General features: G+C 39.0%; 3 protein-coding genes across 4 annotated transcripts; 1 reads left to right on the forward strand and 2 right to left on the reverse strand.

Moving 5' to 3' along the window:
* The first annotated feature begins 545 nt into the window (after nt 1-545).
* LOC115684761 (O-fucosyltransferase 8) lies at nt 546-6776 on the forward strand. Of its 2 annotated transcripts, none has more exons than XM_030609629.2 (10): nt 546-1467; nt 1785-1874; nt 1964-2063; nt 2229-2308; nt 3359-3447; nt 4691-4811; nt 4882-5025; nt 5208-5542; nt 5642-5882; nt 6144-6776. In XM_030609629.2, the coding sequence occupies exons 1-10, from the start codon at nt 1132-1134 to the stop codon at nt 6486-6488; spliced, it is 1881 nt and encodes a 626-aa protein (XP_030465489.2). In that variant the 5' UTR covers nt 546-1131; the 3' UTR covers nt 6489-6776. The 2 variants fall into 2 exon arrangements, with proteins under 2 accessions (XP_030465489.2, XP_030465490.2); XM_030609630.2 differs by having other exon boundaries at nt 1327-1467; nt 1789-1874.
* Nucleotides 6777-7219: 443 nt separating this feature from the next.
* Nucleotides 7220-14199, reverse strand: LOC115684777 (uncharacterized). Its single transcript, XM_030609647.2, is given in 9 exon segments — nt 7220-7644; nt 7913-8022; nt 8106-8194; nt 8296-8427; nt 9174-9375; nt 12681-12913; nt 13428-13488; nt 13657-13731; nt 13734-14199. Coding segments are annotated over 9 exon segments (1407 nt in total). The 5' UTR covers nt 14172-14199; the 3' UTR covers nt 7220-7577.
* Nucleotides 14200-17424: 3225 nt separating this feature from the next.
* On the reverse strand, nt 17425-25079 carry LOC115684749 (T-complex protein 1 subunit gamma). The gene is made up of 14 exons (XM_056316598.1): nt 24927-25079; nt 24540-24592; nt 24072-24133; nt 23528-23600; nt 22625-22692; nt 22322-22391; nt 21193-21261; nt 21025-21096; nt 20171-20244; nt 18996-19658; nt 18798-18923; nt 18532-18636; nt 18359-18433; nt 17425-17829 (listed from the first exon to the last, which is right to left on the reverse strand). The coding sequence occupies exons 2-14, from the start codon at nt 24565-24567 to the stop codon at nt 17641-17643; spliced, it is 1674 nt and encodes a 557-aa protein (XP_056172573.1). The 5' UTR covers nt 24568-24592; nt 24927-25079; the 3' UTR covers nt 17425-17640.
* Nucleotides 25080-27359: the final 2280 nt, after the last annotated feature.

Genomic DNA, 27359 nt, shown 5'->3' on the forward strand with positions numbered 1-27359 from the left:
AGTCGGCGAAAAATATTTTCCGAAACTTTTTCATATTGATCGCCGAACACCGGAAAATTATGTTCCGAGAAAATATTTTTCAGGAAAATGACTTTCGGAAAATATTTTCCAAAAGAGAATATTTTCCGCCAAACGAACTGTACCTAACAACAGTCAGCAGTGATCCTACACGTACCGCGTCATTTTGAGCGCCTGACCAGCTTCGACCTTCCCCTCTCTTCTTTCTCGGTGGCCTGGACGTGAGGAAAAAAAAAACAATATAGCCGAGGGAGTTGACTTTTGAAGCTGCTGGTGGATTGGGTTTGTTGACTTTTTCCAACGTAAAAGCCCAAAACCAACTCTGTTTGCGATAGGCTACCAGATGATTTCTTTGATCTTTTGAAGGCCAAGCAACAGCTTTCTTTTGTTTATTTGGACCTAAGTTTCGTTTTTTTACAGAAATAATTTGCGTTTGATTTACCCACGTGGTTGACGTGGCCCATGCACACGTCCTGATCCAACCATTTTCATATGTGCATCCGACGAAAACTGACATAGATTTTCTTCTCCTTCTCCTCCTTCGTCTGCTCTGAGGTTTCCCAGGAACGAAGATGAACATATATGAAGTTGTCGAAAATGATAGGTTTGTCCAGTTTGGTGGCCAGTTGTTGTTGGGGGTGGAGGTGACAACGTTCTTGAATCAGAAGTAATGTGTTTCAGGTGTCTTCTTTTTAAGTTCTTGATCTCTCGCTTTCTTCTCACACCTTCCGTTGTATATGTTCAGTTTAATATCAATTTTCACCAACTTCCTAGCTTCGATTCAAATCATGCTCCAAGTCGGATGTTCTTATTTATTCGGATTTTACGTTTCTCTTGATTTTTTCTTGATTCAGTCTCTACCACCAAACTTTAGAACTAAGTTGAACTTGTCTAAACCAGTTGACGGGTCACTTTCAGTTGGAGTTGGAGTAAGGTTATATACATAACAAACAGTGCCAGCGAAAGAGAATTGCTATAGAATGTTAGCTTCTTTCTTTCATGGTCATTTCTTCTTTGTCATTGATCATATAGAAGGACTCGTTCATAATGAAGGGATTCATTTTGGCTTAGTCGATTTAGGCGAGTTGAAGCGATAGAAGGTATGTTACTTCAATGGGAAAGGAAGGTTCGCCTAGATCATCGGTTTCAAAGCTTGGAAGTCTGACGGGAATTGATCCTCAATTTAGTAGCAGAATGTCAGGGTGTGAGAATCATTGGAGCAAGGCCATGCAAATGCATGGATTCAAGAATGAGCCCGCAAAATTTGGTGCTTTTAAGGGGGTCTCGGCGGGTAGAAGGACTTTGTCATTTCGTCGGCATGTTCGGACCATTGGTTTCGTGTTTTTGTGGATGGGTTTCTTCGTCCTGTTTGATGAGTTTATGGTGTCTATTTTTGATTCGGTAAATCTTCACAATGTTTCGAGACCAGCCAAATTGAGCGGGCCAAAGGTACAATCTGGCTTTCCTCTTGAAAACTGTTTCATCATACTAATTCAACTTTGAAGCCTTCCTACCGTAGTCTCGATGCTCTAATTACCAACATGCACGATGATTCTTGATTCTCATTGGAGGAGAATTGACCATGTTCTAAGATATCCTTCGTGATCAGGGAACTTGGCATTTTAGAGGCATGGTACTTGTGTTAGCTTGCTGCGAATCAACTGGACTATTGCTTTTGGTCTTTATTTTCATAACAATGCATGTAAATAAGGTGTACAATCAGTCTTTGATTTCATCATTTACCACTCTCTTTTGTTTATCCAAAGGAAGACAGGAATGCCTCTGGAGAAGTAGAAAAGCCAGCGGTAAAAATGTACGACCGGCTTCTGAATATGGCCTCGACAGCGCTCGCTGCGGTATGCCATTCACAAGTGGTGCAATTTTCTGGTTTAATGACTAAACTTTTCCCGAAACGTGTGATGTTAAATGTCGCCCATGGTTTTAGGGAGAGTTCAAGCAAGAGTCATCTAGCTTCTGGGAGGAACCACAAAGGCAAGCCGCTCTGTGGAAGCCTTGTTCAGACAAAAAGGTCCAAACAGGTTCAGGTACAGAGTACACCTGACTGGATTTTGCTCATTAGCAGTGAAACTTGTTTGTCCTTAACAGCTCTTTAATCGCTCGGTGGGAAAAGTGAATGATTTAACCGTGAAATCCTAATGAAATAACTAAAAATTTGTGGAGTCTAATATCAGGTTTTCTTCCTTGACCAGGAAAATTGGGGAGTAGCCATGGAGATAATGGCTACTTATTAGTCAGTGCTAATGGGGGACTAAATCAACAGCGAGTTGCGGTAAGCATTGACTTATTCAATCAAATGATTCTGTATTGGATGAGAACACCTACCAATTGTGATTACAAATACAGAAGCCTAGGATTTAAATGTGTGAACAGAAGACAGGAAAATCTTGAAAATGCTTTTTTTGCACTCAAGTCATGAAAGGAAGCAATTTATTTCGTTATACCCTTAACCATGCAAATGTGATGAGGAAACAAAGACTGAGATAAAGTCTTCACTGTAGTACGTTTGTGCAGATGCGAATCGCCATCCATGTAGAGGACGATGCATATTCCGTGACTACTCGTCATTACAGTTTTCATCATGGATTAGCATTCAGTCTGACCTTTTAGTTAGGTTATTCTCTAATTATATAATAAAAAAGATGTGTATAGATACATATATACATATCTTCAAGATTGATCTCAATGGCATTAGCTGGGAGAGAAAATCTATAAATATTTTCAGCAATCCCTAGCACCCTCACAAGAATTATGTGCCGCTGGTCTGAAGTATCATACCAGTGCGATGCTTAGAGCATATTTTATCCTGTTTCATTCTCAACGTATAACCATCAACAATGTCGCGTTCTTAAATCATTTTGACTGATTTGCTTCTCCCTATAGAGTATAGTTTCCCTATCTAGCATTGGATTCTGTTCGGGTCTGTGCTAATCTAGTTTACCCAATCTTTTCCTGTCATGCTTAAGAAAGTCTATCTTAAGGAATCTATATCAGCAGTCAAAAAGCTCATCGTTACTAAAAATAAGAAGAGATATTTCTTGATCAAGATCACCTGAAAAAACAGGAAATTGCCAACATCCTATTGTATAACTTCATAACAAGCTTTGTACTAGCGATCCGTCCTTTTGGAACTTTGAGATTTCTCTGTTCTTATACAGTCTTCAGTTCTCTAAAATCAATTAATAGTCTCGCCACAATTTCTTTCTCCAAGACCTATGGAACATGATATATGACCGTATTGCGATTATTCTTTGGTGATTTCTCCATCTCCGACAGTTAAAAGGAGCATAGTGTAATGACAATCTGTGGCTGACTTATGCAGATCTGTAATGCTGTCGCTGTTGCGTCTCTTCTTAACGCCACTCTGATTCTTCCAAGATTTCTGTACAGCAATGTGTGGAAGGATCCTAGGTTTGTCCTGACTTTATGTTATACTTACATGTTCGCGTACAAGTTTTGCAGCGACTATTTCACCTTGTTAGATGATTAAATACCTGTATAGTAACCTTCTTGTTATAATAGGAACAAATCTCGAAGTGTTAGGAAATTTGGTTTTGTTCAATTTGCTAAACATACTAGAGATATCGACGTACCTTTAAAAAGCCGCATTAAACTAGGGGCAGTACTCCTGATTAATTTCAAGTATTCACTGCCTATCATACCTTTCTTGATGCATCATTAAGTGCTCAAACAATTATAGTCTGTAAATAAATAGTATCCCGGTCCACCAATTGGTTGTGAATTCCCATTGAATGCATTGTTCATTTTTTTCTGACGATGTATCTGGGTTATGCTCCTTGCATTCAGACGAGAGGTAAGGCATGTTTCTAATACCAAGTGATCGCAGCGGGATTGCAACAAGTGAGGAATAGTTCTCGATTGACCTTAATGGGAGCAGGAAGCTACAAAATAAACTGTTTTCACTGGAAGCATCATTGTAGTGATTATCTTGAATTACTAGAAGGCCTACGAGGATTTTTTATATTGTCCAAACTCTAGGTAGATAAGGATATCTCACATTGAAAGAGAAACTGACCAAGCAATGCTTTAGACAGAAGTGTGGATTGTCTGCAAATGAGGTTGCTGACTACAGATGCAAATTTCATATGAATGCATGAACCGAAACCCAATTTTGAATGACCCTGAGTTCTGAGTTGGTTACCAATTGATGTACGGGGCCTTTAAAGTCTTTCCATGGTTGCTCAAATTCTCAATTGTCATTTCGGCCTTATAGCTTCCGTTTTCGGCTTGAGCTGATCAGCCTGCTCTAGAAATTCCTCTGTAATTCATTTTTCAAGCATGTCGTAGGTCTGAAGAAACTGCTCATAAAGTTTGGCACAGAATGAAATCATTCTGTTCATTTCCTTTCCAAGTCCCTATTTGACAATCATGCTTCTAGCCCTGACCACCTATGACAATCATATATGAGATCTGACGTTAAGTATGACATGGCGAACTCTTCCTTAGGTCGATCTTCAATGAGATGAATATATTGCATGTTTTGGCAGGTTTGCCATTCATGAACAAGTTTTGGGTCAAGTGCTTCTGTCTGAAGATACCTCGGTCTCTAGCATGAAGCAGTTAATAATGCCTACTTTGCATGCATTATTGAATCTTTCGGTGAAGCAGGCTTTATTTATTGTTGAAATTGCAGTCAGTTTGGGGATATTTACCAAGACAAATACTTCATAAAGACTCTGGAGGGAGATGTAAACATTGTGAAGGAACTTCCACCTCATCTGAGAAACTTGGATTTTGAAGCAATTGGTAGCCAAGTATGTCGTCGTAATCCGCCTATATTTACTTGATTTTTTTTGGCAAACAACATTCTAATTGTTGTACCAGATTACTGACGCAGATATTGCTAAGGAGGCCAAGCCAGCTGATTACATCTTAGGTGTGCTTCCGATCCTAAAACGGAATGGAATAGTACATTTTCTTGGATTCGGAAATCGCCTCGGCTTCGATCCAGTTCCATTTAATCTTCAGGTGAGTAACTTCCCTTCGTGTAGACAGCACAGATTTGGCATATAAACATGCCTATGCATGCTAACCAACTTATATATCTGTACGCAACCTACATTATTTCAAGTCTTTGACTGGGGTCCGGTTTTCACTTCTCTCTTTATGCATCATTTTGGATCCTATTGATGCTTCTTATTACGTTCCAGAGACTAAGATGCAAATGTAACTTCCATGCGCTTAAGTTCGTCGCGAAAATCCAAAGAGCTGGTTCATTGTTGGTAAGGAGGATCAGAAAGTATGATGCTTCTCAGAATATGTTAGACAAACAATTGCTCGGAAACTTCCTACCAGTGCCGCCACTAGGAAGACACGACATTGCAAATGGTCGGTCCAAATACCTCGCCTTGCACTTGAGATTCGAAGAGGACATGGTAGCGTACTCCCAATGTGAATTCGGAGGTGGCGAAGACGAGAGGAAGGAACTTCAAGCTTATCGAGAAGTTCATTTTCCTCTGCTAATGGAACGCTTGAAGAAGACGAAGTATGACTTCTCTTTCTTAATTGACTAATGGGTTTCTTGCTTGGTTTACCAACAGCTTTTTTGCTCAAATTTCATTCCTTCTATATGCTTTATTGACAGGTATGTTTCTCCAGCAGAACTGAGGAAGTTGGGGAGGTGTCCATTGACACCAGAAGAAGCCGCACTTGTTCTCGCCGGCCTCGGCTTTAAGCGAGACACGTTCATCTACCTGGCCGGGTCCGGCATATATGGAGGAACGTCGAGGATGCGACCGCTCACCGGCCTTTATCCCAACTTGGTCACAAAGGAAACTCTCCTCACTCTAAGCGAACTCTCTCCGTTCAGAAACTTCTCCTCCCAGGTAAATCAACACGGGCTTGCTTCTTCTGCAGCAGCAGATTTCTTCCACTGCAACAGTTTTACTTCCTGTTTCCTCCAAAAGATTCCGTAATCATACTCCTATAAATGGTTTTGAATTTCAACAGTTCATTCAGGAGGCTTTCCTTTCCCTTGATATGGACAGAATCTGACTGCAATGCGCAGATTGTAAAACTGTAATAACCAATAGTCGGATCTCGGTAGCCGAATGACCTGACGATACAGTCTGCTTGTCTTATTGCAGCTCGCGGCATTGGACTTCATCGTATGTGCAACTGCCGACGTGTTCGCCATGACCGATTCTGGGAGTCAGCTGTCCTCCTTGGTGTCCGGATTCCGCACTTACTACGGTGGAGAACACGCTCCCACCTTGCGGCCCGGCAAGAAGAGGCTAGCGGCAATTTTGTCGCAGAACGCCACCATAAGGTGGAGCACATTTGAATACAAAGTCAAGAAGTTGATCGGAGAAGGCCAGAGAGCGCAAGTGAGGCGCTTCGGGCGGAGCACATATCGCCAGCCCAGGTGCCCGGAATGCATGTGCAAGTCCGGCTACCTCTCCAACGGCACGCCCTCGAGGAATTCCCCTTAAGTCTCTTTCGGCCTTCCGACGAGATATTTGTACATAGAAAAACGGGTTGCGGCATGAAGCTCGGTCCTGCCGAATCTCTCTGGATCTGTGCTCAGGATGATAATTTCAATGATCTGAGTTCTTCATACTCACTAGCCACATCTGCTCTGTTTGCTTGCTGAAGCTTCAATTTGCCATTTGCAATTTGTCTTCCAACCTTCTGGTTAAGAAGGCTTGATGAATTGTTTCATTTTTTGATCGCCACGGTGAAGAAACAAATTGATTTCTCATCTTCATTAGAACTTGGAAGTGATGCCGTCTGCAATTAATCCCACTCCTTTCCTCACAAGCGAAACAAGGAACCAAACTCGCAATCGCAATGTTTCCACCAAATCCAAGAAGCTGGTTCAGAATATAGATGGCAAGGCCGTCGTCGAATTTTCATTCTTTATATCTACGTGCAGCTCTCCTCGCCTCGGACGTGTTCATCATTCACTCCTATTTCGCCCGCAGACACTTTTCCTCCTAAAATTTCAAGACCATGCCATTCCCTGTTTTCTTGCGGTGAACCGCAGACTTCAGTAGATATGAGTACAGGTTCTTAACAGGTGATGTGCCCCAAGTAGAAAATATTCACGAATTCAAGGTTATCGACGACTTTGAGAACATAAATTTAGGAGATTCTTCGTGTTCTACGCAGAGCTCGACAAAGTGATCTACTCCTGTCACAGCTTAAATCCATTCTGAGGAGATTGCTTTTTAAAGTGCCCCGGAAAATTCATTTATCAAATCTACTCATTCCAATGTTGCCCAACAGTTCAGTGCAGACGTACAATTACAGTACATAAAATGGGACATGTCCCGGGGAAAATCAAACATGCCAACAATACATCTCTGGAAAATTTTCACCTTACATTTGAGAAGTTAACACTTTCAGAGTATAAGAACATTCCCTCTTTCAGTGGAAGAAAAAAAATATGAAGGTACCCGATTTGTCTTGCGCGCAGTCTAGCAGGATTCGATCTGATCTCGGAATCCTTGGCGATCTCAACTAGGATTGATCGATTAAGAACGAAAGTCAACCTGATGCTCCTATAATCAATTTTAACATCAAGATCTTCTATCCAACTTCTTCTCGCCAGATCTTCTCTCTTCTGCCTCTCTGCGTCTCTGTTGGCTGTCATTTCAAATAAAAATTGGATCATTACTTGAGAGTACCAGGGATAATAATCCGTGAGTTTAAGTCCAAAATATGCATGGGAAAAGAACAGGAGTTGATGTTTGGAGAGGGAATGAAAAAGCTCGACAGTACAGCATTTTTAGGTCATATGACTAATTTTGAAGACGAGGAAATAGTAAACTGTTCCGAATCAACCCTAAATACTTCTGACTTGCCTGACCATTTCTAAGAGAAATTTAAGTTAAAAAGAAGATCATGGACTCACGCGAAGGCTGTATAACCTGCACCAGCATTTGCGGCAGATAGAATTGCAGCATGAGCAGCAACGGTGGACACAGATTCCTGTGCTCCTGATGGCTTCCGGTCACCATCCACCTGAAATAAAAAGCAGAATCTTTCAATTCAGTCGACTGAATAAAATCTAGTAGTGGATATTCACATGCAAGAACAAGTTAGACCTTATCCCATTTTGATTTTTTGTTCTGCCGGCCATCCCGAGCAGCAGGATCACTAGGTCGCAAGCCACCAGAAGCAGCAGTTGGAACACCTGCAAGAGGAGCTTCATAAGAACATGAAAGGTAATAGCTACCCCGATATAGAGTTGTTCATACCAATCCTTGACTACATTTACATGGATTGCTTTTCAACCTGCAACAGGCACATTAACTTTGGGCAACATTGCAGGTGCTCCAGCTTGAACTCCACTAGAAACAAATTCGACCTGCTGGCTCTTTTTCCTCTCTTGTTCCTTTCTTTCTGCTTCTCGTTTCATGTCCACCTCTGTTCATGGAAATATGATAATTAATTGTCCAAATAACACGAGGCAAAAGCAATTATAATGGAAAATAGAGATTGTTTTTGACAGAGACCATCAAGTGTTTCTAAGAACATTTATAGCTTGTAAACACATGAAAGGCAATAAATCTGAATGAAGCATACAACCAATGCGGTTCTTCAGTCACCTGACGGAAATAATCATACATGGTGGGAAACTCTGAAAAGAAAATTAGTTAAGAAACAAGGATACTATAGCAATATATTAGCACTACGATGATCCCCAATCAAGTAGGTATCAAGGTCCCATTAGAAGGTATCCACAGACCTGAATCCAACAATACAATAGACAAATGGAATACTGTACGCAAAGCTGAGAGCAGTAGTTCCTTTAAAGTCTCATGAAGTCGTCCAAAAGGCACAGAATAGCAACACTCACATTTGACCAGCCCGTCTAACAAATAAAGATCATACAAAAGAAAATTTCAGAAATCCGTGTTCACTGAAGAAATTACATAAAGCTCTGTTTGATGCTCTTTCAGGCAGATTCAGTCCACTCCTTGGTCACGTAAACACAAACAGAAGGAACTTTTGAGAGATGGTATGCAGTTCAAATAAGCCAAAAGGAAACACAAACCTGATGAGAGTAAAGAACAAAATAATAAACATGATAACAGCAGAATTAAAGCTTAAATCATCAAGGCACATGAGTGCATGCAGGCAGAGAGTTGTTGAGAAGAAAGAATACTAACCTAATTCATCATAATAGTCACTTGGATCATAACCATGGGGATCAAACACCTCCTTGTTGAAGCAAGATCCTATCTGATCAATATCTTGATATCTCACCGAATGTAGCAAGAAGTCTGGGTTTCGATAGTCTTTCCTGTTGCGCACTTCAGCATTGAAACTTTTTCCAGCTCTTTTGTACGCAATAAATTTTCTCACTCTCTCCTGCACGAAAATGCAGAAGGAAATTAACAGAAGAAACTAATCTTACATCTTACAACATTAAGAGACACATATTTTTGTATATACTAAAGAATCTTTAAACAATCCAGTAACTTATAACTCTCCACAAGCTCTCCACATGCTACAATGAGGTTGGCCCGAAAAATTACAGTGAAAATAAGAGATCAAAAGGTTTAAGGAAAAAGTATTCCAATATACACCATGGGATCTCAGAGAAGACATGGAGCATTTAGAATTCTAGATAAGAATAAACAAAGGAGACAAAGAAAAACCAATTAAGCCTCCCCAAAAATATGCAATCCTGGTGCTCAAAAACCCATTTGAATTGAACCTGTAATGCCCAAGGTACTCAAAGTCACTTTTGTAACTATGATTGACGAGGTCCCACGAAATTTGGTTGCAACACCAAAGCAAGAAACAGTAAGACTTCTTTATATAACAGATCTGCAAGATTCTACAGACTCAATAAATCCAATTTAATGATACCACTCCTACAGTATCAACATCAAATTTCTGAAGCCACAACACAAATTATAAAACTGCAAAAAAGTTAGAATAAAACTGTCAATTTCAAACTTAAGCGTATCAAGTTCTCGACTGATTAATCATACATAATCTTAGTCTATTCACCGTGTAAAACATGTGATTACGAAAAGATCACCCAAAGATTTCAATCGTTTGATTTCCTTTCATAATTCTAATGAACAGAGAAAGGAACTCCATACAATCTTGAAAAAGATAATAAGATGTCTAATTGTCAAAGAAATCCCAAATAAGATCAGGAATTATGCACTCATCAGAGGAATAGTAATCGGCGCCACTATTTTGGTGCAGCAAAGAGGATTTACCGCTGCCTTCCAGCTGTCATTGTAGAGGATAGTGAAGGATGGCTCTCTGTTCCTGAATCTCTAGCTTTGAATTTAATGTTGCCCTAATCAGTTTGTCCAGTTGGAGTTCATTTTTTAATGTCACCCTCAGATTTCAATTGTCTGACTTCTTATTATTAATGGAAGCAGGAACTCTACAAAATCTTCAACAAGGCAATAAGATATCAGATTTTCCTAAAAACAAAATCTGGAAGTACGCGGGACTCATCAAGAAGGATAGTCAGCCTCACTATTTTGGCGTGCTGCAGCGAAGAGGCTTTACCATTGCCTACCAGTTGACATTGCAAATGAGAGTGAAAGATGGCTCTCTGTTTCCAAATTTCTATCTTTAAATCAAAAGTTGCCCTAATTAGTTTGTCAAGTTGGACTTATTTTCTTATCTCCTTTGCTTTTCTTTTTTTTTTTTAGTTGAGACTAGTGAAATGGTATGTTTTACTAAAGCCAATTGTCTGTTTCCATCCTACTACGTTTTGAACATCTTTAATGCCCAAATATCCAACAAAAGAGCACCTGTCCAGACGGGATGAGCCAATCATGAGTAATACATGTGAACCCTCTTTTTACGGCAGTTCACCTCATGAATGCTTAGGCAGTTTCGTATGCATTGAATTTTCCAAAGAAAAGTACCCACCTTGCTATCAAGAAACAAATATATGTTGTCTCTAATCATGCTACATGCATTTAGTTGCAAAGTGCATGCGTTCTTTTTATAAGATAGATATAAATAAAAAGGGGGAAACATGAGCATCAAACCATTTTGAAAATTATCAATATTAACTTTTAACCAATTAGGCTATCCATGAAATTCTAAGGTGTTGATTTATCTGAAAAATGTTGCTTCGTTCCATTTGGGAAAGAAAACCATCCACCTACCTCTCAGTACCCAAGTATCAATCCCCGGGTGTGTCATTCTGTTCCACTCACAATCCAGTGAGAAACTATAGCAGCAAGTAAAACTCTTAACTTCCTTTCTATTTGCCACTGGCCACACGTAATCTGCTCCAACCCAACACACGTCTAAAACAGCCCATTAAAAAATTTAAAAAAGAAAACCCTAAGAGAGCATTCACCTTCACCCATATTCCGTCCATCCCCTAAAAATGAAAGAGAACATTTGTGACACAGTTTCTTTTGCAAGTTCATAATTCCAACATCAGCTGCAACAATATGCCCCCTTCTTTCAATATTATGACTTTTCATTTTCTTTAAAGCTTTTCGAGGAAAGAGACTGACCCTAAACTGTAAAGCCACTTTCCACATCTGTCCACAAGAATTGCTGTTTACACACATTTCATCAGTAGAATTATCCAACAAAAGATTCTTAACCCTCCGACTTACAACCTTGAAAAATAATTGGAAAAAATACCTCACTATTATTCTCAACGTTCATCATGATTTAGTGTATTATTGATATGGTGAAGTAGGCACAAATAGTCAAGAAGAAATAGCAAATGGTTATAGGTTCATTCGACAATTCATAGATTCAAAATTCAGTAATCGCCCTCAATTGAATTAAAGAATTGGACGAACGCTAATACCAGGAGTTCTCAGGCTGGAGTCACTGAGATCATTCCGTTCTTTCAACAACTCACTCTAACTCTATATAAGTCCTATCTTCCAGTTCTTTCCTAGTGTACACCAACAAGAACATAGAAAAGTGGCTTTTGAAGCCAATAATGCCAATGAACTTAACATATAGCTTCTTAAGCCTCAAAAGCCAAGTAAGGCCAAACCCAATTCTACTGCAAGGACCTATAAATTCTTCAAGGACTACCAGTCAGTAAAGAGATATTAGTTGGGCAGCCTAGCCAAGATAATGTTCCTTATGCTTGTCAGAGTTTGATGTTCGACTAAGAGGCTTTAGGCCAATCAGTCAGCTATCTCTTCGCCCAATAGAAAGTAATTCCGGAAATAAGGACAATCCAGTAGTGCAACTTACAAGTTTTAGCATTTAGTGTAATTGCTACAAGGAAGCCGACTAAAGACATGAGATTTATAGCTCCAGATCTCTTGGAATAATTTGTTACTAGAATATCGGTCCAAAGAGCGGCAGAATACAATACATGTAGTGCAGCAGCTTATTCAGATGTGATAGAATGATATGCAGTATTAAGTCTGTATATACGAAATAACATACAGCTTGGGGAGGGTGCTCTCTGCGCTCTGCTTATAGTTTTTGGAACAAAAACCGCAAGCGAAAAGATCCAGGTCGTTGACTAATGGCTTTTAGTCCAAACAACTACTCAAATAAAATCTTCTAAAAATTTTGATGGCCACGTAACTGTAGTACACGCACAAACATTTACGCATTTTCCCAGATTCAAGATTATCAATGCCTATATCACTTGCAATATGTGATAGCTTCGTGGAAAAAAGCTGGACCAAAAGCAAGAAGATTACCTGCAGCTCCTCTGAGCACTTTTCTGTTGGTGGTGAGGGAAGAAACTTATCCAATGGATCAATATCATCAGAAATCTTAGTAGAATCTTCAATTTCTATGGGTTGTGCTTCTGTGACATTTCTCACATCAGGTTGTGATGGCTCTATATGTCCAGATGATATAGGAATATCTTGATTATTTGGTGACAAAACCTGCACAGTTTCTTGAGTAGGCTTTTCTTGGTAATCACCTGCTGCAACAATAAAAGAAATTAACTGACAAGAAGCAACAGATAGTGCCTCATATGCATGTCGCTGTAACAAAACAAAATTATTTTCATCAGACATGAGTACATCAAGAAGAAAACTTAACAGATTATTAATTTCGTTTAAGCACACAATAAATATGCAAAACAAAACAGAACAAATCAAAAGGGTCCCAAATCTCAGGGCTCACTAAAGCTGATAACAAAAGATTAGGTCACGCAACACATGTTAAAGCCATCACCCGAAAAACCTTATGAAGGTAACAGACTATCAACATCATCATATAAGATTGTGAAAGAAACAAGGGTATCCAATTCAAAATCCCAATAATATGCAACAACTAGGTTTTGCCACGGATGCGAGGATCAAAGCTGAACCTGCTCAAGGAAAAAGAGGTCTAACTCAGGTGCACTACACAGATAGGCGCAAAGAAAAACTCACTCAAGTCAAGTGAAAAAAAACCGCAAATGAATGGCACTGCTCCACAAAAAACATACATACCATTTTCCGTTTGGAATCTTTCATCAAGCATAAAGTCGCTGCTGCTGTCTATTTCCCCTTCCTGAGATTGAGCAACAGCCAATGTAAACGATCATCATGCTTTCATCCATGATGCAAAATACCGAAATGCCAGCAAACGATTATGCACGCTAAAGAAGCAGCAACCAAAGAATCTTCAATATACAGAAATCATCAACCTAATGGCAACATATTAGGAACGCGAAGGTACCTCAGCTTCCGGAGACATGGCGACTTCATCATGTGCGTAATCCACGATGCTCAGCATCTCTCTCCGCCTCCTCCTCTCCTCATCCTCGCCTCCACGGAAACCGCCGCCGCCTCCTGCTGCGGAGGCCGCTGCTCCCGCTGGCCCGGCGTCGAGCTCTCCGTCGTCGTCGGCTGAGGAGTACTCTCGTGACCGGAATCGCTAGCGGCGGCCGCCGCCGCCGCCGCCCTCTCGCTACCAACCCTAGCACCACCATCCTCCCCATCGCTCGCCTCCCCGGGATCATCGTCGTCCTCCGCCGCGCGCTCCGACCGGTCCTCCTCCTCCTCCTCCGCCGCCGCCGCCGCCGCCGCCGCCTCGCCTCGCTCGGACCGCTGCCGCTCCCGCCCCTCGGCGGCCGGGAGGGCGTCGTCGTCGTCCTCGTCCTCGTCTTCGGCGTCCTCCATGTCGTCGTCCTCGTCGTCGTTGTACACGGACAGGAGCTTGATTCCCTCGGACACCTTCTTCTCCGCGGCCATGGCTTCCGAGAATTTAATCGAATCGATTTGAAGAGAGGGAGGGAGGGAGGGAGAGAAAAGCTTCGGAATTAGTCCCTTCAAGATCGTAGCGACGATCGGGGAAGGAGAGAGAGCTTCGTCCCCTTTTATATTCTTTTTCCTCATCTTTTCCTTTTTGGGCAAATTTCACTGAAAATAAGCTTCGTCCCCTTTTTTGTTCTTTTTCCTCATCTTTTCCTTTTTGGGCAAATTTCGCTGAAAATCCCAAATCATGTTCACTCCCGCACGTTTATACTCTAAAGTTTATTTCTTTAATGTTGCACCAAAAATATCAACACATAAGACCGTTACAAATTTGCCTACAAGGACGCTAGAAAATGAACGGTATTAATTGAAAACTGAAAGATTTATTTAACGGAACATTGACGGAGGAGGAGGGTAGACGTGCCTTGCAGATACGAATCTAGGGGTTTTTTTTCATGTCACGAGAAAAAATCTTGAGATAAATATGTCGCGGTGGGCGTAGATTGGGGTTTTTGATATCACAGGAAATTTTTTTTGAATGAGTGTGCGATAGTGAGCATAATTTTCGATTTTTTGCGGCTTTTTCCCTTCCTTTTTTTTGCGAGACAGTTCGTTTACTTTTTAGGAAAATGACACAAACGGTCCCTGAATTTTGGCACAATACACAATGTGGTTCCTGAACTTTAGCCTAATGTGCAATATGGTCTATCAATTTTTTATTTGTTCAATATGATCCTTGGACTTTTAGCACATATTCAATTTAATTCCTAAAATGTATAAACATTATCCCTGAATTTGAATTAATGAAATGACAATATTGAACAACTTCATATATTTCAGAGGCCAAATTAAATATTTATAAAAAATCTAACGACCACGTTAAACAAATTTAAAAGTTCAGTGATTATATAGCACATTGAACTAAAGTTAATTGATAACATGAACAATTTTAAATTCAAGGATCATTTGTGTAATTATCCATTATTTTTTCTCAATAAACATAAGAATACCAAGCTAATCCTTCTTAATTTTTCTCATTTTTTTTAAAAAATTTCTCTTTATATAAGTTAATCTTTTTTTAAAATAAACCACACATAAATCACCCTATTTTGTTATAATATATTATACTGGATCAGTGCAGAAACAGAATTTAAAGTTTTTGGCGATTGGTCAATCGAGGACTTAAGATTTTATTTTGATCAATTAAAGACCTAGAGTTTTATAAAAAGTCATAATCACATCTTGAGCTCACCATTAATGGAATTCACATGCCCGAAATGACATTTAACAATTGACCAAATATTTTCATGTGGGACTTTCGTTTTGACGCGTGAATTACATCGGCGTCAAGCTCAAGACGTGATTGAGGGCTTTTTTTTTTAAAACTTTAAGTCCTCAATTGATCAAAATAGAACATTAAGTCCTTAATTGATCAATGGCCAAAACGTAAGTCCAGTTTCTACATTTATATGCTCGTCTAATACAATGTGGAAATATATATGAATATTTAAAAATAAAAGTACTTTGATTCAACTTTCAAGTGTCCCAAAAAAGTGAAATTTATCTTCTACAATACCAAAAAAAAAAAAACTGAAATTTTTGGTTTAACATATTGATTTATCCTCTCCGAGAACGTATAAATCGAGAGGACACGTGTTATTATTTTTATCACCTTTACTAATATAAAATCTCAATAAGCACGTTCAGTCTCAAATGAAAATAATAATATTGAAATAAGTTTTCAAACTACAAAGTTTTGTACCAAAGAATTTAATCTTTTTTTTTTACGGCTATAGGCATCCAATTCTAGTTTATCACAATTTGGAAATTATTATACATGCACCGGATGCATGTGAAAGTCAACGCATTTCAATCTTTGAATTATGAGGATCACAGGTAGAACTCATCAAAATCAAATATATTACGGTGCATTTGACTCACATGTACTTGGTCCGCTGAATAATTTTTCAATGTTAGCTATAAATATTCCAGTCATTTTTTTTTTGGAGTAATCTCATTTATTGATGTTTGAAAAGGAGTCATAATTGTTATTTGACATCATCAACTTTCCCCACCGCTTTTCCCTAGACATATAAACCTCCAATTTTTTTTTTGGTCGAAATATAAACCTCCAATTAGTAAGTTGTCTTTTTTCTCTCGTCAGGGTATGGTTATGTTGCGTTTTGTTTTCGTGGTTTTTTGCACTCATTCAACAAAATCCTTAAAGCTTATTTGTCTCTAAACATTCACCTCCTATTGACTTCGAAATTGGGAAAACCTTTTCAAATGAAAAAATCTTCAAAAGTTTATTGTTGGATAATAAGCTCATGGTTTCCATGTTTTCTTTATTATTATAAGAATTTTCAATACATGTTTTTCAAGAAATGATTTTTCAGTATACGTTGGCATGACCATGGTATAATTTTCCAGGGAAAAATATCAAAAAAGTCTTAAATTTATTGCATTGGTATCAATTCAGTTATAAACCCATTAATTGGATCGATTCAATCCTAAACATTTTCATATTGATATCAATTCAGTCCATCCGATCAATTTTTGCAGGAAATTACTGACGTGGACGCCGACTGTCCAACATGACACGACCGGCAATAACATGGACATTTTTTTATAATTGTTTTGAATTTTTAATAATTTTTCTTGTCTTTCTTTCCTTTCTTCTTCTTTTTTAGCAATGGCCGATCGTTAGCCACTTACCACAGGCCTTACGGCGAGGGCGAGTGTTGGCAATTTTGGATGCAAGGCAGATTTGGAACTATAGTAAATTTGGCTTTAAGGGTTTTTTATGAAATTAGGCCACTGAAATGAACCTCAGTTCATATGGTAGAAACCTGATTAGAAAATTCAAGCAATTTTCCCAAGAATTAAATAAACAAATCAAAATTACAAGAATTTGATTGGTGTACGAGAACAAGTAGTAAGAACTTTTTCGACAACAAGGTGTTCCAAGCAGATGCATCGTCGAAGCCGACAAGAATGCGTCGAAGGCGATAACTTGCAAGCCCCATATACCGGTCCTCGTCACAGTCGATGAGAACTCAGGTATCCTTCTCTAATGGAAACGATGGATTGCAAAGATTGAATGGAGAGCGTATGTCTGGAAGTAAATAAACAAAGGAGTCAAAAACAATCTTTAAGCTTCTTTTCTGGGTTTCTTCGGATGAGCGAAAATCTAGGTCCTGGGACATTACGAAATGAATCACTCACTAAATCGAAGACAATGGCATCAAACTTAAAAGAAAAAGGAGAGCAGTAGATCAAAATGGAGGTTCAGAAAGGATCTTTGAATAAACATATCCTAGCACAATCCTAATCAGCTTCAGCTGCTGTTTAAAGCAACTCAAAAACTCGAGGTAACCCACTCGGTTCGAAAGCGCTTGGAAAAAAAAAGACGATCCGAGGTATACAAAAAAGCAAGCGGGTATGGGATGTGCCCTCGTTGTGGTCCCTAGTCGGGGAGTATTTGCTCGCCGTCGGCATCGGCTTCGGTTTCCACCTGGGGCTTCTGTGCAGGACCAGATCCGGGCGCCTGCTTCTTCTTGATACCGCTCACGATGTCGTCGATCCTAAGAAGCATGCAAGCAGCTTCTATGGCCGTCTTGAATGTCTGTGCTTTCACGTTGTAGGCATCCCAGATCTGATGTTTAAGTGGAAAGGACCAGAAAACAGAATCAAACATGTTTCAAATTCACCAATAAGCAGGGACGAAAAAACATCTCTTTGCTACCAAAGATATCGATTCGCAAATTATTAACACGGACAAACTACTGGTCATGAACTAAAAGCATAGGCGACGAAACTGCCTATTCTTCACTGAAAGCAAATATGTGAGCGGTAAACTCATTAGCATCCAGCAAAATACTGCGAATTAACCACCAGGTGCAAGCCAGATGTAATGCCTAACCAAGACTTAAATGCAGGAGGCTAGCTACAGAGTCTAGTTGTGCGCATCAACGTCTTGAAAATGACACTTGCAGATTGCAATTACATTAGCAGAGACCTCACTTCGAAATCTAAAAGTACACCAAACTTTAATTTATAGTAATTATCTCATTAACGCAGTTTCTGATCAAGGGAACTAATATGGTTTAAGATTGGTCCAGACAGATGAAAATGAAAGAATGAGAAGAGAACAGCAAAATAAAGACTCTTTAAGTGATGTATACCTTCCGTTCTTTCATGTCAGTGATAGCACCAGTGTTTCCGTCTATGCCAACCCATGCATTTTCTCCATTTGCATGCTAAGTTATTTGAGATCGAGATTTAGAAGAGCGTTAACAATGGTTCAAAAGACAAAACCTTTCGAGATGAAATAGACCAGAATCGGACAGATGATTACCTTTCCCTGCAAGGCAGTCATGGTTCTTATCACATTCACTCCACAATTCTGGGCTAATGTCCGAGGAATAGCCTCAAAAGCGATAGCCGCAGCTTCATAAGGCCACTGTCACAATCATCAAGCGTTGCATCAATTAGAACATCACACGAAATACAAAATGGGAACTATCATCTCATCTTATAGTGTGATTCCTCTCAATGTCTCAGCAATATTGAAATCCGAATGGTCTTATCACAGGCAATGACACAATACAAAAGAATGTTGACCTTTTCTATGCCTTCAATCAAGGAACTCTTCTGCTTCAACATGGCAGAAACAGTCAACTCAGTAGCTCCGCCACCAGGAAGAAGTTTTGGATTCTTGATGATGTTTCTTGCTACAGACATGGCATCCTGCACAAGAACTAGCTTCAGAACCTAACAAGATCCAGGTAAAATAGTTCATTCATGAGTTTCGCAGAATACCTGCAAATTTCTTTCAACTTCATTTAAAAGATCCTTACTGGCACCTCTTAAGAGTACTGTACAAGCTTTCGGATCTTTGCAATCAACAATAAAAGCAAAGAACTCGTCCCCGATCTTCTTAACCTCAAACAAACCTGCCCCAGTACCAACATCTGACTCCTGCAGTTCATCTGGTCTATTAACAATTGTGGCCCCACAAGCCTTTGCAATTCTGTTATTATCAGTCTTCCTCAACCTCCTAATGGCACTGACACCAGCCTTACTAAAATAATGGCATGCCAAATCACCAAGTCCCTTCTCTGTTATCACCAAGTCTGGTTTGAATTTCAGTATCTGCACACATAAATTCTCAATGTACTCTTCCTCCATTCTTAAAAGAATGCTCCAATCTTCTTCTTTGACCAACTCGGCATTTGTCTGATTCTCGCCTTTCTTGTACTCAAGAGGGCAATCAAGAAGAATAACACGTGGGTTGACAATCTTCCTCCTCATTTTTCCAGGAGCAACAACATCCTTATTAAACATAACTCCTTTAAGAACCCTCGAATCCTCCAACTGTCCACCAGGGACTTTTTCAACCTTTATGTACTTTTTTATATCCACTTCTCTCAGCCCTTGACCAAGATCCACACCAACAGTTGTGGTAGCATCAATAGCTAAATCCTGAAAAAGAACAAATTAAATGGAACTTAAAACCAAAGCTTATCTTGGTAGATGCACATGTGACTCTTGGCACCAACTTTAAGATTTCAAGTAACAGCATGAGCTCTAGAAGAGCCAACAATATACACTTAATGAAAAACACACACCGATATAGCCACAGAAGTATTTATCAAGCTATATAGTACTAGTCTAGATGGGTATGGTATAAAAGTTGTCATCATGACCCTACAGTAGCTATAAAGCTTGGTTGAGGTAAATCTCCTAGTTTTACTTTTTTAGTATTCTGTACAATTTTTCCACGTGGATAACTCCTTAAGCTATATATGCTTATTGTTGCAATGTCGATGGCAGATGACATACTATGGACTTCACTGAGTTTCCTCGAAGACTTAGTCACCAGTCAAAGATCAATGCACATGCCTCATCCTTCGCACATTCAAGGTCCAGCCTGATGCTAAATAAATTCACCAACATATGCAGTATTCATAAGAAGTGTGCATCAGAGTACTTACAGCAAGCAGATCCCCAAACTGACTGGTGAACTTTGTACCAATGCTACTTTTAACAAGGCCAAGCATGCTAGCACCTGTGAATTAATTCCAATATTAATTTCACATAAACTATTCATCATCACGAGATGAACAGAAACAGTATTATCTCCTCTTCAATATTCTTCCGCGAAACAATTACATGTGAAAACTCCGACCCCAGCCATGATAATGGATGGGTACCACAGTCCGGATAATCGGCAGATATGTTCGAAAATCAACTGATCATGAGGCCAAAAGACAGTAAGAAGTTCTACCAAGTCAAAAAGAATGGATTCGTGATGCTGTGCATCTCAAGTATGTAATGACAAACTACCAAACCCATATAGATTAAGAGCAGAAGTATAAATAGTGGTGCATAACATCTGCAGATATGCTTAATCCGCTTTGGCTAGGACTGGTAGACCTAGAGTTCAAAGTTAAATATCAGTAGTAATTAGCTCCAAAAATTTGTGTCTTTGCATTTTCCTCTAGTAATATTAAGTTACACTAATTGATAACCCTCCAAATTTTGACTTCTCTCCCTCTTCACAAGGCGCCAATGCTAACATGCAAGTAACTAACAACCAATTGAAAGTTCAGACTAACAAACAACAAACTCATCATGTTCAGAAGCTTCAAACTAGGGAACACCTGACCAGTCTTCATTTAAAAAGAGAATTATAATGCTTTAAAGTCAACATGCAAGTGGTAACAGCTCAATAAACTAATTGAAAATTTCTTCAATTGATGACAATTTCCATTAAGGTCAAGCTAGTGATAGGCAAAATTATATGAGCAGCTGAAAGGGTGAAAATTTCTATATGCAAGGAACTTACGATCATTAACGTCAACTGACATTGCAATTTTATCCAGCACGGCAATAGCATCCTCCAAAGCTTTGTTATAGGCTGTCATACAAGCAAAAGGTTCTTTTAATTAAATCTACACATTATACAACAGATGCTATTCAGACATACAATAAGTATCTGCAACGATCTTCTTACCACGGCAAATGACAGTAGGATGATAATTCTTGTCAATGAAGGCTTCTGCAACATGGAGCATTTCACCAGCTTCCAAAACAATTAAGTTTATAATGTAAGACACTTGATCAATCAAGAGGATATGGAAGCTGTTAATATAAAACGCTTTAAATACATATTCTCCACTTGTGATCCATAATTACTCAACGCTTTAAGGCCATGAACACCGATGATAATAGTAACAACATTCCGCAACCAAATGAAATACCATCTGATATGGTGACAGGAAGAAGGCAAGTGTGCAGAGTCAACCGTATGCAGAATAATGCACTTCTATTTCAATCGACTTAAATTCAAATTCATAGCCTAGAATATACAATTGTGAATTTGTCAACATCGTACAAAGTCTTTCAACTCTCTGGCAAAATTGTACAGCAGGATCTGAAAATCCACATACAGCAATTCCATAGCATCTAACTTCTAAATACCTTACAACAACTACAAGGAGGCCAATACACTTTGAGTCACCATATTTAGGATCAAAATGCATTGGAAGCTCTTATTTGGGATCAATTTAATACAAAGACTTGGAGTCTTGAATGATAGGTACATCCTCTGGAAACTTTTTAACTTCGACAGTTACTATTCCAATACCATTTGTTCATACAAAGCTTGTTTTCTTGCTTAGAATTCAATTCTGTATGTTAGTCTATTCGGTAAACCCGATCACATCTCCAATGGACGGATTGTTTAAGACTCAACAAAAAAATTTCCATCATATCCCAGAACCTTTTCATAGATGAAATTGGAAAAGTTTCCAAATTTTTAAAAAAAAATATTGGTCTCTTTAAATCAATACTTCACAAATAGATCGTGATGAATCATTCCACATTGTTATCACTAAACTCCAACTTCCACCCCAAGGTCCCACCCAAAAGGATAATGCCTAACTTGATGCCTTCGGTAACATTAGCCTAGGCGCACCTAGTGAAAAAAAATTCTCGTCGAACAGAAAACTGAGTAATCGAAACATTGATGATAGTTTCTATCACTGAAGCTGATATTTAGTAAATTTGTGTCATGAAATGCAAGGAACTGCCTAATACACAACTAGCTGTGACTATCCATAAGAAGTATATCAGAGCCATACCAAGCACAATGACAGAAGTTGTTCCATCTCCAACTTCTTCATCTTGGGTGCGGCTAAGCTCAATCATCGACTGTCATAAACATGTGGCAATTGTTAGACGAAGCAACAAAAGGAAATATACAGATACAAGTGTGTGAGCGTGTACATAATGCCTATTATTTTTAAAAAAGTAAATGTGCACTCAAACTGATCTGGTAATTTACAAAAGTACACTGCTGAAACACCTTGAAATTTGATTCTAAGCAATACAATATATGAGCTCTAGGAAGAAAAGTGAGCCCTCAAGAGTCGTGTCAAACTTGCCTTTGCAGCAGGGTGTGCAATATCTAGTTCACGAAGGATAGCATTTCCGTCATTTGTCACAACAATTCCTGCATGTAATAAGGAAAATGATTTTAGTCCATGAGACTTCAGACTGATGAAAATCAAAAGTTATACACTTTATTAAAGTCAAGTCTAGCAACCATACTAGCTTCGTATGATGAATGGTTGCTACTCTTCCAATTTACTCCATAATTAAACTCGCAAAATAATGTGACATCTCTTTTAGATAATAGTTATGATTCCTTTATTCCAGCCTTGTCAACTCTATCTAGATGAATATTTTCAAAAAAATTCTTAGTGTTCTCTGTTCAAGTACACAATCTCATTACTTATTGTCACCAAGTGAGAAATGAATATTTGCTCAGATCTAAGATGATTACTATAACCAAGGGAAAAGAAATTCACTCCATTAACTGTCACTTACGAAAATGCAGCAAATACGCCATGCAACCGAATAGACATTAGGACAAATGATGCTTAATTGCAAACAGAAATAAAGCCGTGAAGAGAATGATGTGATAATTCCCACTCTTGTGCCTCATATAATTTGCAAAATGTAATGGAATCAAATAGTCATCTACATATACATAATGCCCATAGGCAACGATAAAGCAAACAAAAATCAGGTCTACGTGAGAAAATTCTCCACATTATCTTTTGTAAATTTTGAGTACCATGGAAAAGGGGATGCATTGTTTGCCCGAGCTCACAAATTTGAAATCAAACAAATCAATCAATGGGAATGGGAAAGCACCTACACAATCCCATGACTGAGAATAACTTCCTTAGATATATATGATGATATGATCTGAAACGTGGAATAAATTTCATTGACTAATCGTTGTATTAATCATTAGACAAGTTGGGATAATAGAACTTCACCTCCACTAGCATCAAGTAGCATCTTCAACATGGACCTTGGGCCCAAGGTGGTGCGGATAATATCAGCAACAGCCTGTCACATGTATTAGCACAAGTTAAAAAGACTTCCAACAGCAAGAGAACACAGACAAAAACATCAGTTTACCAAAAAAGGCACTTTATATAAAGATCCAGATCCACCTAAATGTGAAACCAAAATAACCACACTAACGTTATTGAATTTCTCCTGCAATCTACCTTGTAATTCAGATGATGCACAATGATATATGAGACGTTCTTGTGGGTGATTCTAGAAAAATTTTAAAAAGCAAGAGCTTTAATTTTCTGCAGAGATTCTCTGTTTTGCTATTATTTTAGTGGCTTCTAGCTTCTTTACTAGGAAATTTCCTGTCACTGAAAATAGTGATGTGCAAACTACACCAGTTACTCAACATAAGCTTGGAATGGCCTAATCATTTGGTCAAGTGATATCACAAAATTCAATTATTTTTGGCAGCCACAAAAACCCAGACAGAATCCAGAAATTAAATGAAAAGCTGCTTACCTTGGATGCTTGGATATTAGCATGGTGTACCTTGCTTCCAGATTCACGTTTCAAGGAGTCCTCTGTTCCATGCAACATTAAGAATTTATTCGCAGGGGCAAAAAAATGGCAACTACGAATGTGCCCAAACCCAGTAGAGTAAGAACACGTTCAAAAATATCATATCTCATGTCTTTTTCTCCTTGTCTCCCACCCCCTCAACCCTCCCCCTCGCCAAAAACCAATAAAGGCGCAATGACAATACTCATTTCCTTGGAAAAAAAAAAAAAGTGGGTGGGAGAAGGCATTGCTACCATAAACATGCAGCTCACTGTAAAATACACTTCAAAAGGACAGGACCCAGCCCCTCAGAGCACAACATAATTATCTAAATAAAATTGCTACAATAAAAACTAACAGATCGGCCGGATCATACAGGAGGGAACTAAAAGAACAAAAGAGAGCCGGCGAAGAAATGATGGAGCTTACTCAGAACGAGCATCGGAGAGTGCAACATTTTGCTTTCGCTTCGAGGAACAACCCTAAAACCAGGACAGAAAAAAAAAAAAACGCAACTTGTTAACATTCCGAGACGAGAGATCCGAGTAAGCAGGGGATACCAAACGCAGCACGCGAAGCCCCCGGAAATCTCAGTTAAAACCTAAATTTCAGTTCCCGTTCGAAACATCTCATCGATCGCGCGAACGAATTCGTTTCCAGTTCACGGAATCAAAGCATTTCGAACCGGACGGTGACGCGGGATTCAAAAATCGCAGGCGCTAATTGCTCGAGCGGGCGGGAAGCCCGAAACATCGACAGCGACCGAGAGAGAGAGAGAGATACACAGATCGCAGTGAGAGAGAGAGGGGGAGAGACCTGGTCGGAACGGCGACGAGCGATCGCGGATCACAAGCCGCGCGACGAGGACTCGAGCCGGCCGAACCGCGGGGGGGATTCGGCTGCTGCGGCGGCGCGAGGACGGCAACCACTGGCGAGGTGGCCGACGGCGGAGAGTGGCGGGAGGGAGAGAGAGAGCAAGGAGTGAAGAGGTGGTGAAGGGGAAGTGAAGGGGGGAAACTGAAGGCAAAAATGAGATGGCGATTAGGGTTTAGTGTCTCTCTCTCTCTCTCTATCTCTAGGCGGTTCGAGAACTCTTGGGCGGGAATTTCCCACCAGACCCCTCTGCTCCTCTTTTCCACGTATTGTTTGCGCCAATTGGGTTTTTTTTTATTTTTTTATTTTTTATGAAGGCGATTGTTATTTTTTGACATGATTTGATTTCAGGCATTAAGGTAATGTTTATGAATGTTCAACACTATGAATGAAAGAGTGCTAAAGGATGACTGTAATTTACGGAGCGCTGAAAATTGACATTTACATAAGGATAAGCAACCTCCGGGCCTGACCGATTTTAGAAAGAACCGATCCGATCCTCAACTCCAAATATCTGGAATTAGTGATTAATCTGTTCGGTTTAGAAATGGTACACCCAACTTAAAAAAAAATATGAAAAAGAAAAGTGGAATGCAACTTGAGAGAATGACACCCATGACCTCCCACTTGAAGATTTTATATATAATCTCAACAGGTGATTGTTATTTTTTGACATGATTTGATTTCGGCTTATTAAGGTAATGTTTATGAATGTTCAACACTATGATAAAAGTGTGCTTAAGGATGATTGTAATTTACGGAGTGCTAAAGATTGACAACTCCAAACATCTGGAATCAGCCGTTAACTTGTTCAGTTTAGATATGGGCTTATACACCCAACTTTAAAAAGAAAAATAGTGAAATGCAACTTGAGAGGATGACAACCATGACCTCCAACTTGAAGTACACATAAGACTACTAACTAACAAGAATTTACCGGGATAAAATTTTTTATATATTATATCAACCATGTGACTTACATGCACCAAACCCAATTCTCAAGTCCAATTGGGAACTGGCCGGTTCGGTTTGAGGCCGGTTTCAAGAATAATAAATTCGATAACCGGTTTTAATTTTTTGAAACCTAGACATATAAGGTACATTCTAGGTTAACTGACCCATTATGTAACCGATCACTTCTATATTTAAGTGTCTTGAGAAAGCCTTGTTAGAATTTAAAATCATACGGTTGGGAAATAATAGTTATTGTGATTATCACATTAAAAGTTTTTAAAAATAAAATGCACATGATATCCAAATGACTTTGAAGTTTATTTCAGTTTGTCAACAATACGTATGCTAATCTGGCAAGAAGATTAAGCCCCATATGCACACAAAGATACCTTGGAGCCAATCAAGACAGGGCACAACAAAGGAAGGAAAACATAGAAAATTGATGTCGCGGGTTGTTGGCATCACCGGACGAATACGGCACGCCGTCGTGACCTCCATGATGATAATCGAGCTCTCCACACTGTAAGTTCCCCAATTTCTCGACTATTATCTTCAATCGACGCATTTCTCTATTTGTTGTATTGGTTTTTCTCACTTGAAAATTAAGGTTGATTGAGTGCTCGCTTATAGAAAATGTAATGCTTACGTCGCTCAAGTACAACAACTTATCCATGTTCTTTCTTTCTCGGAAAGTCGTATGAACATATTGCATAGTCGCTTTTGCTTGCAGTTTTTGTTCGTCCATCTGTCTTGATTCCGAATTCCTGATGCTTTTTTGTCCTTTCTTTCTGAGAAAAATGTTGTGGATCACTGTTAAAGCAAGTTGCATTTCAACAAAGAATTATTCTCAAATTTTATAAAATACGTATTAAAAACTTTCCACAAGTCCAATCGGGTGCTATATGACTTGCGAAAGGAATTTGTGGTAAAAAAAATCTCTCGTTCACAAAAATAGCGGAGAACGTTACCATAGTAATTTCATTTTTAAAAAAAATTAAAACCTGCAACTTTGTGATGCTCTACTTTGGAACAAGAAGTTCATGTTTGCACTCATCCTGTGAATTTAACTTTGGATCTATGATTGCCACGTGGGAAACAGGTGGCAGAGATTTACCCAATTGTATAGAGTTGACCAATAACTTTTGGATTTTTATTAAGTTTTACTATTAATACCATTGATATAAAAATAGTTTACATTTTCGCCTTTGGACAGTAGACGTATGAATGGTATCTCGTTTAACCACGTAAGAGTGAAATTCGTAAAAAGTCATATTTACAATGACCACTGACTTAATAATAGTCCATTTTAGTTTATTTACTTGTGATTCGCAAATTCTTAACCCCTTTTTAATTGAAAAAAGAGTAAAGAGATAGTATCTCCATATTCATCCTTAAAGCATATAGCTTATTTTAGAAAGATTT

Source organism: Syzygium oleosum, unplaced genomic scaffold, assembly GCF_021117445.2.
Source record: "Syzygium oleosum isolate NSW1041296 unplaced genomic scaffold, Sole_v2.1 Sole_v2.01, whole genome shotgun sequence".
Classification (NCBI taxonomy): Eukaryota; Viridiplantae; Streptophyta; class Magnoliopsida; order Myrtales; family Myrtaceae; genus Syzygium; species Syzygium oleosum.

Coding starts and splice junctions, on each gene's coding strand:
- LOC115684761 (XM_030609629.2), top strand. CDS start 1,132: ATGGGAAAGGAAGGTTCGCCTAGATCATCGGTTTCAAAGCTTGGAAGT. Junction 3,448..4,690: donor AATGTGTGGAAGGATCCTAG/GTTTGTCCTGAC, acceptor TTGAAATTGCAG/TCAGTTTGGGGATATTTACC. Junction 5,026..5,207: donor CAGTTCCATTTAATCTTCAG/GTGAGTAACTTC, acceptor ATTACGTTCCAG/AGACTAAGATGCAAATGTAA.
- LOC115684749 (XM_056316598.1), bottom strand. CDS start 24,567: ATGTTGCACTCTCCGATGCTCGTTCTGA. Junction 23,601..24,071: donor CTAATATCCAAGCATCCAAG/GTAAGCAGCTTT, acceptor TACATGTGACAG/GCTGTTGCTGATATTATCCG. Junction 18,637..18,797: donor TGATTGAAGGCATAGAAAAG/GTCAACATTCTT, acceptor TGATTGTGACAG/TGGCCTTATGAAGCTGCGGC.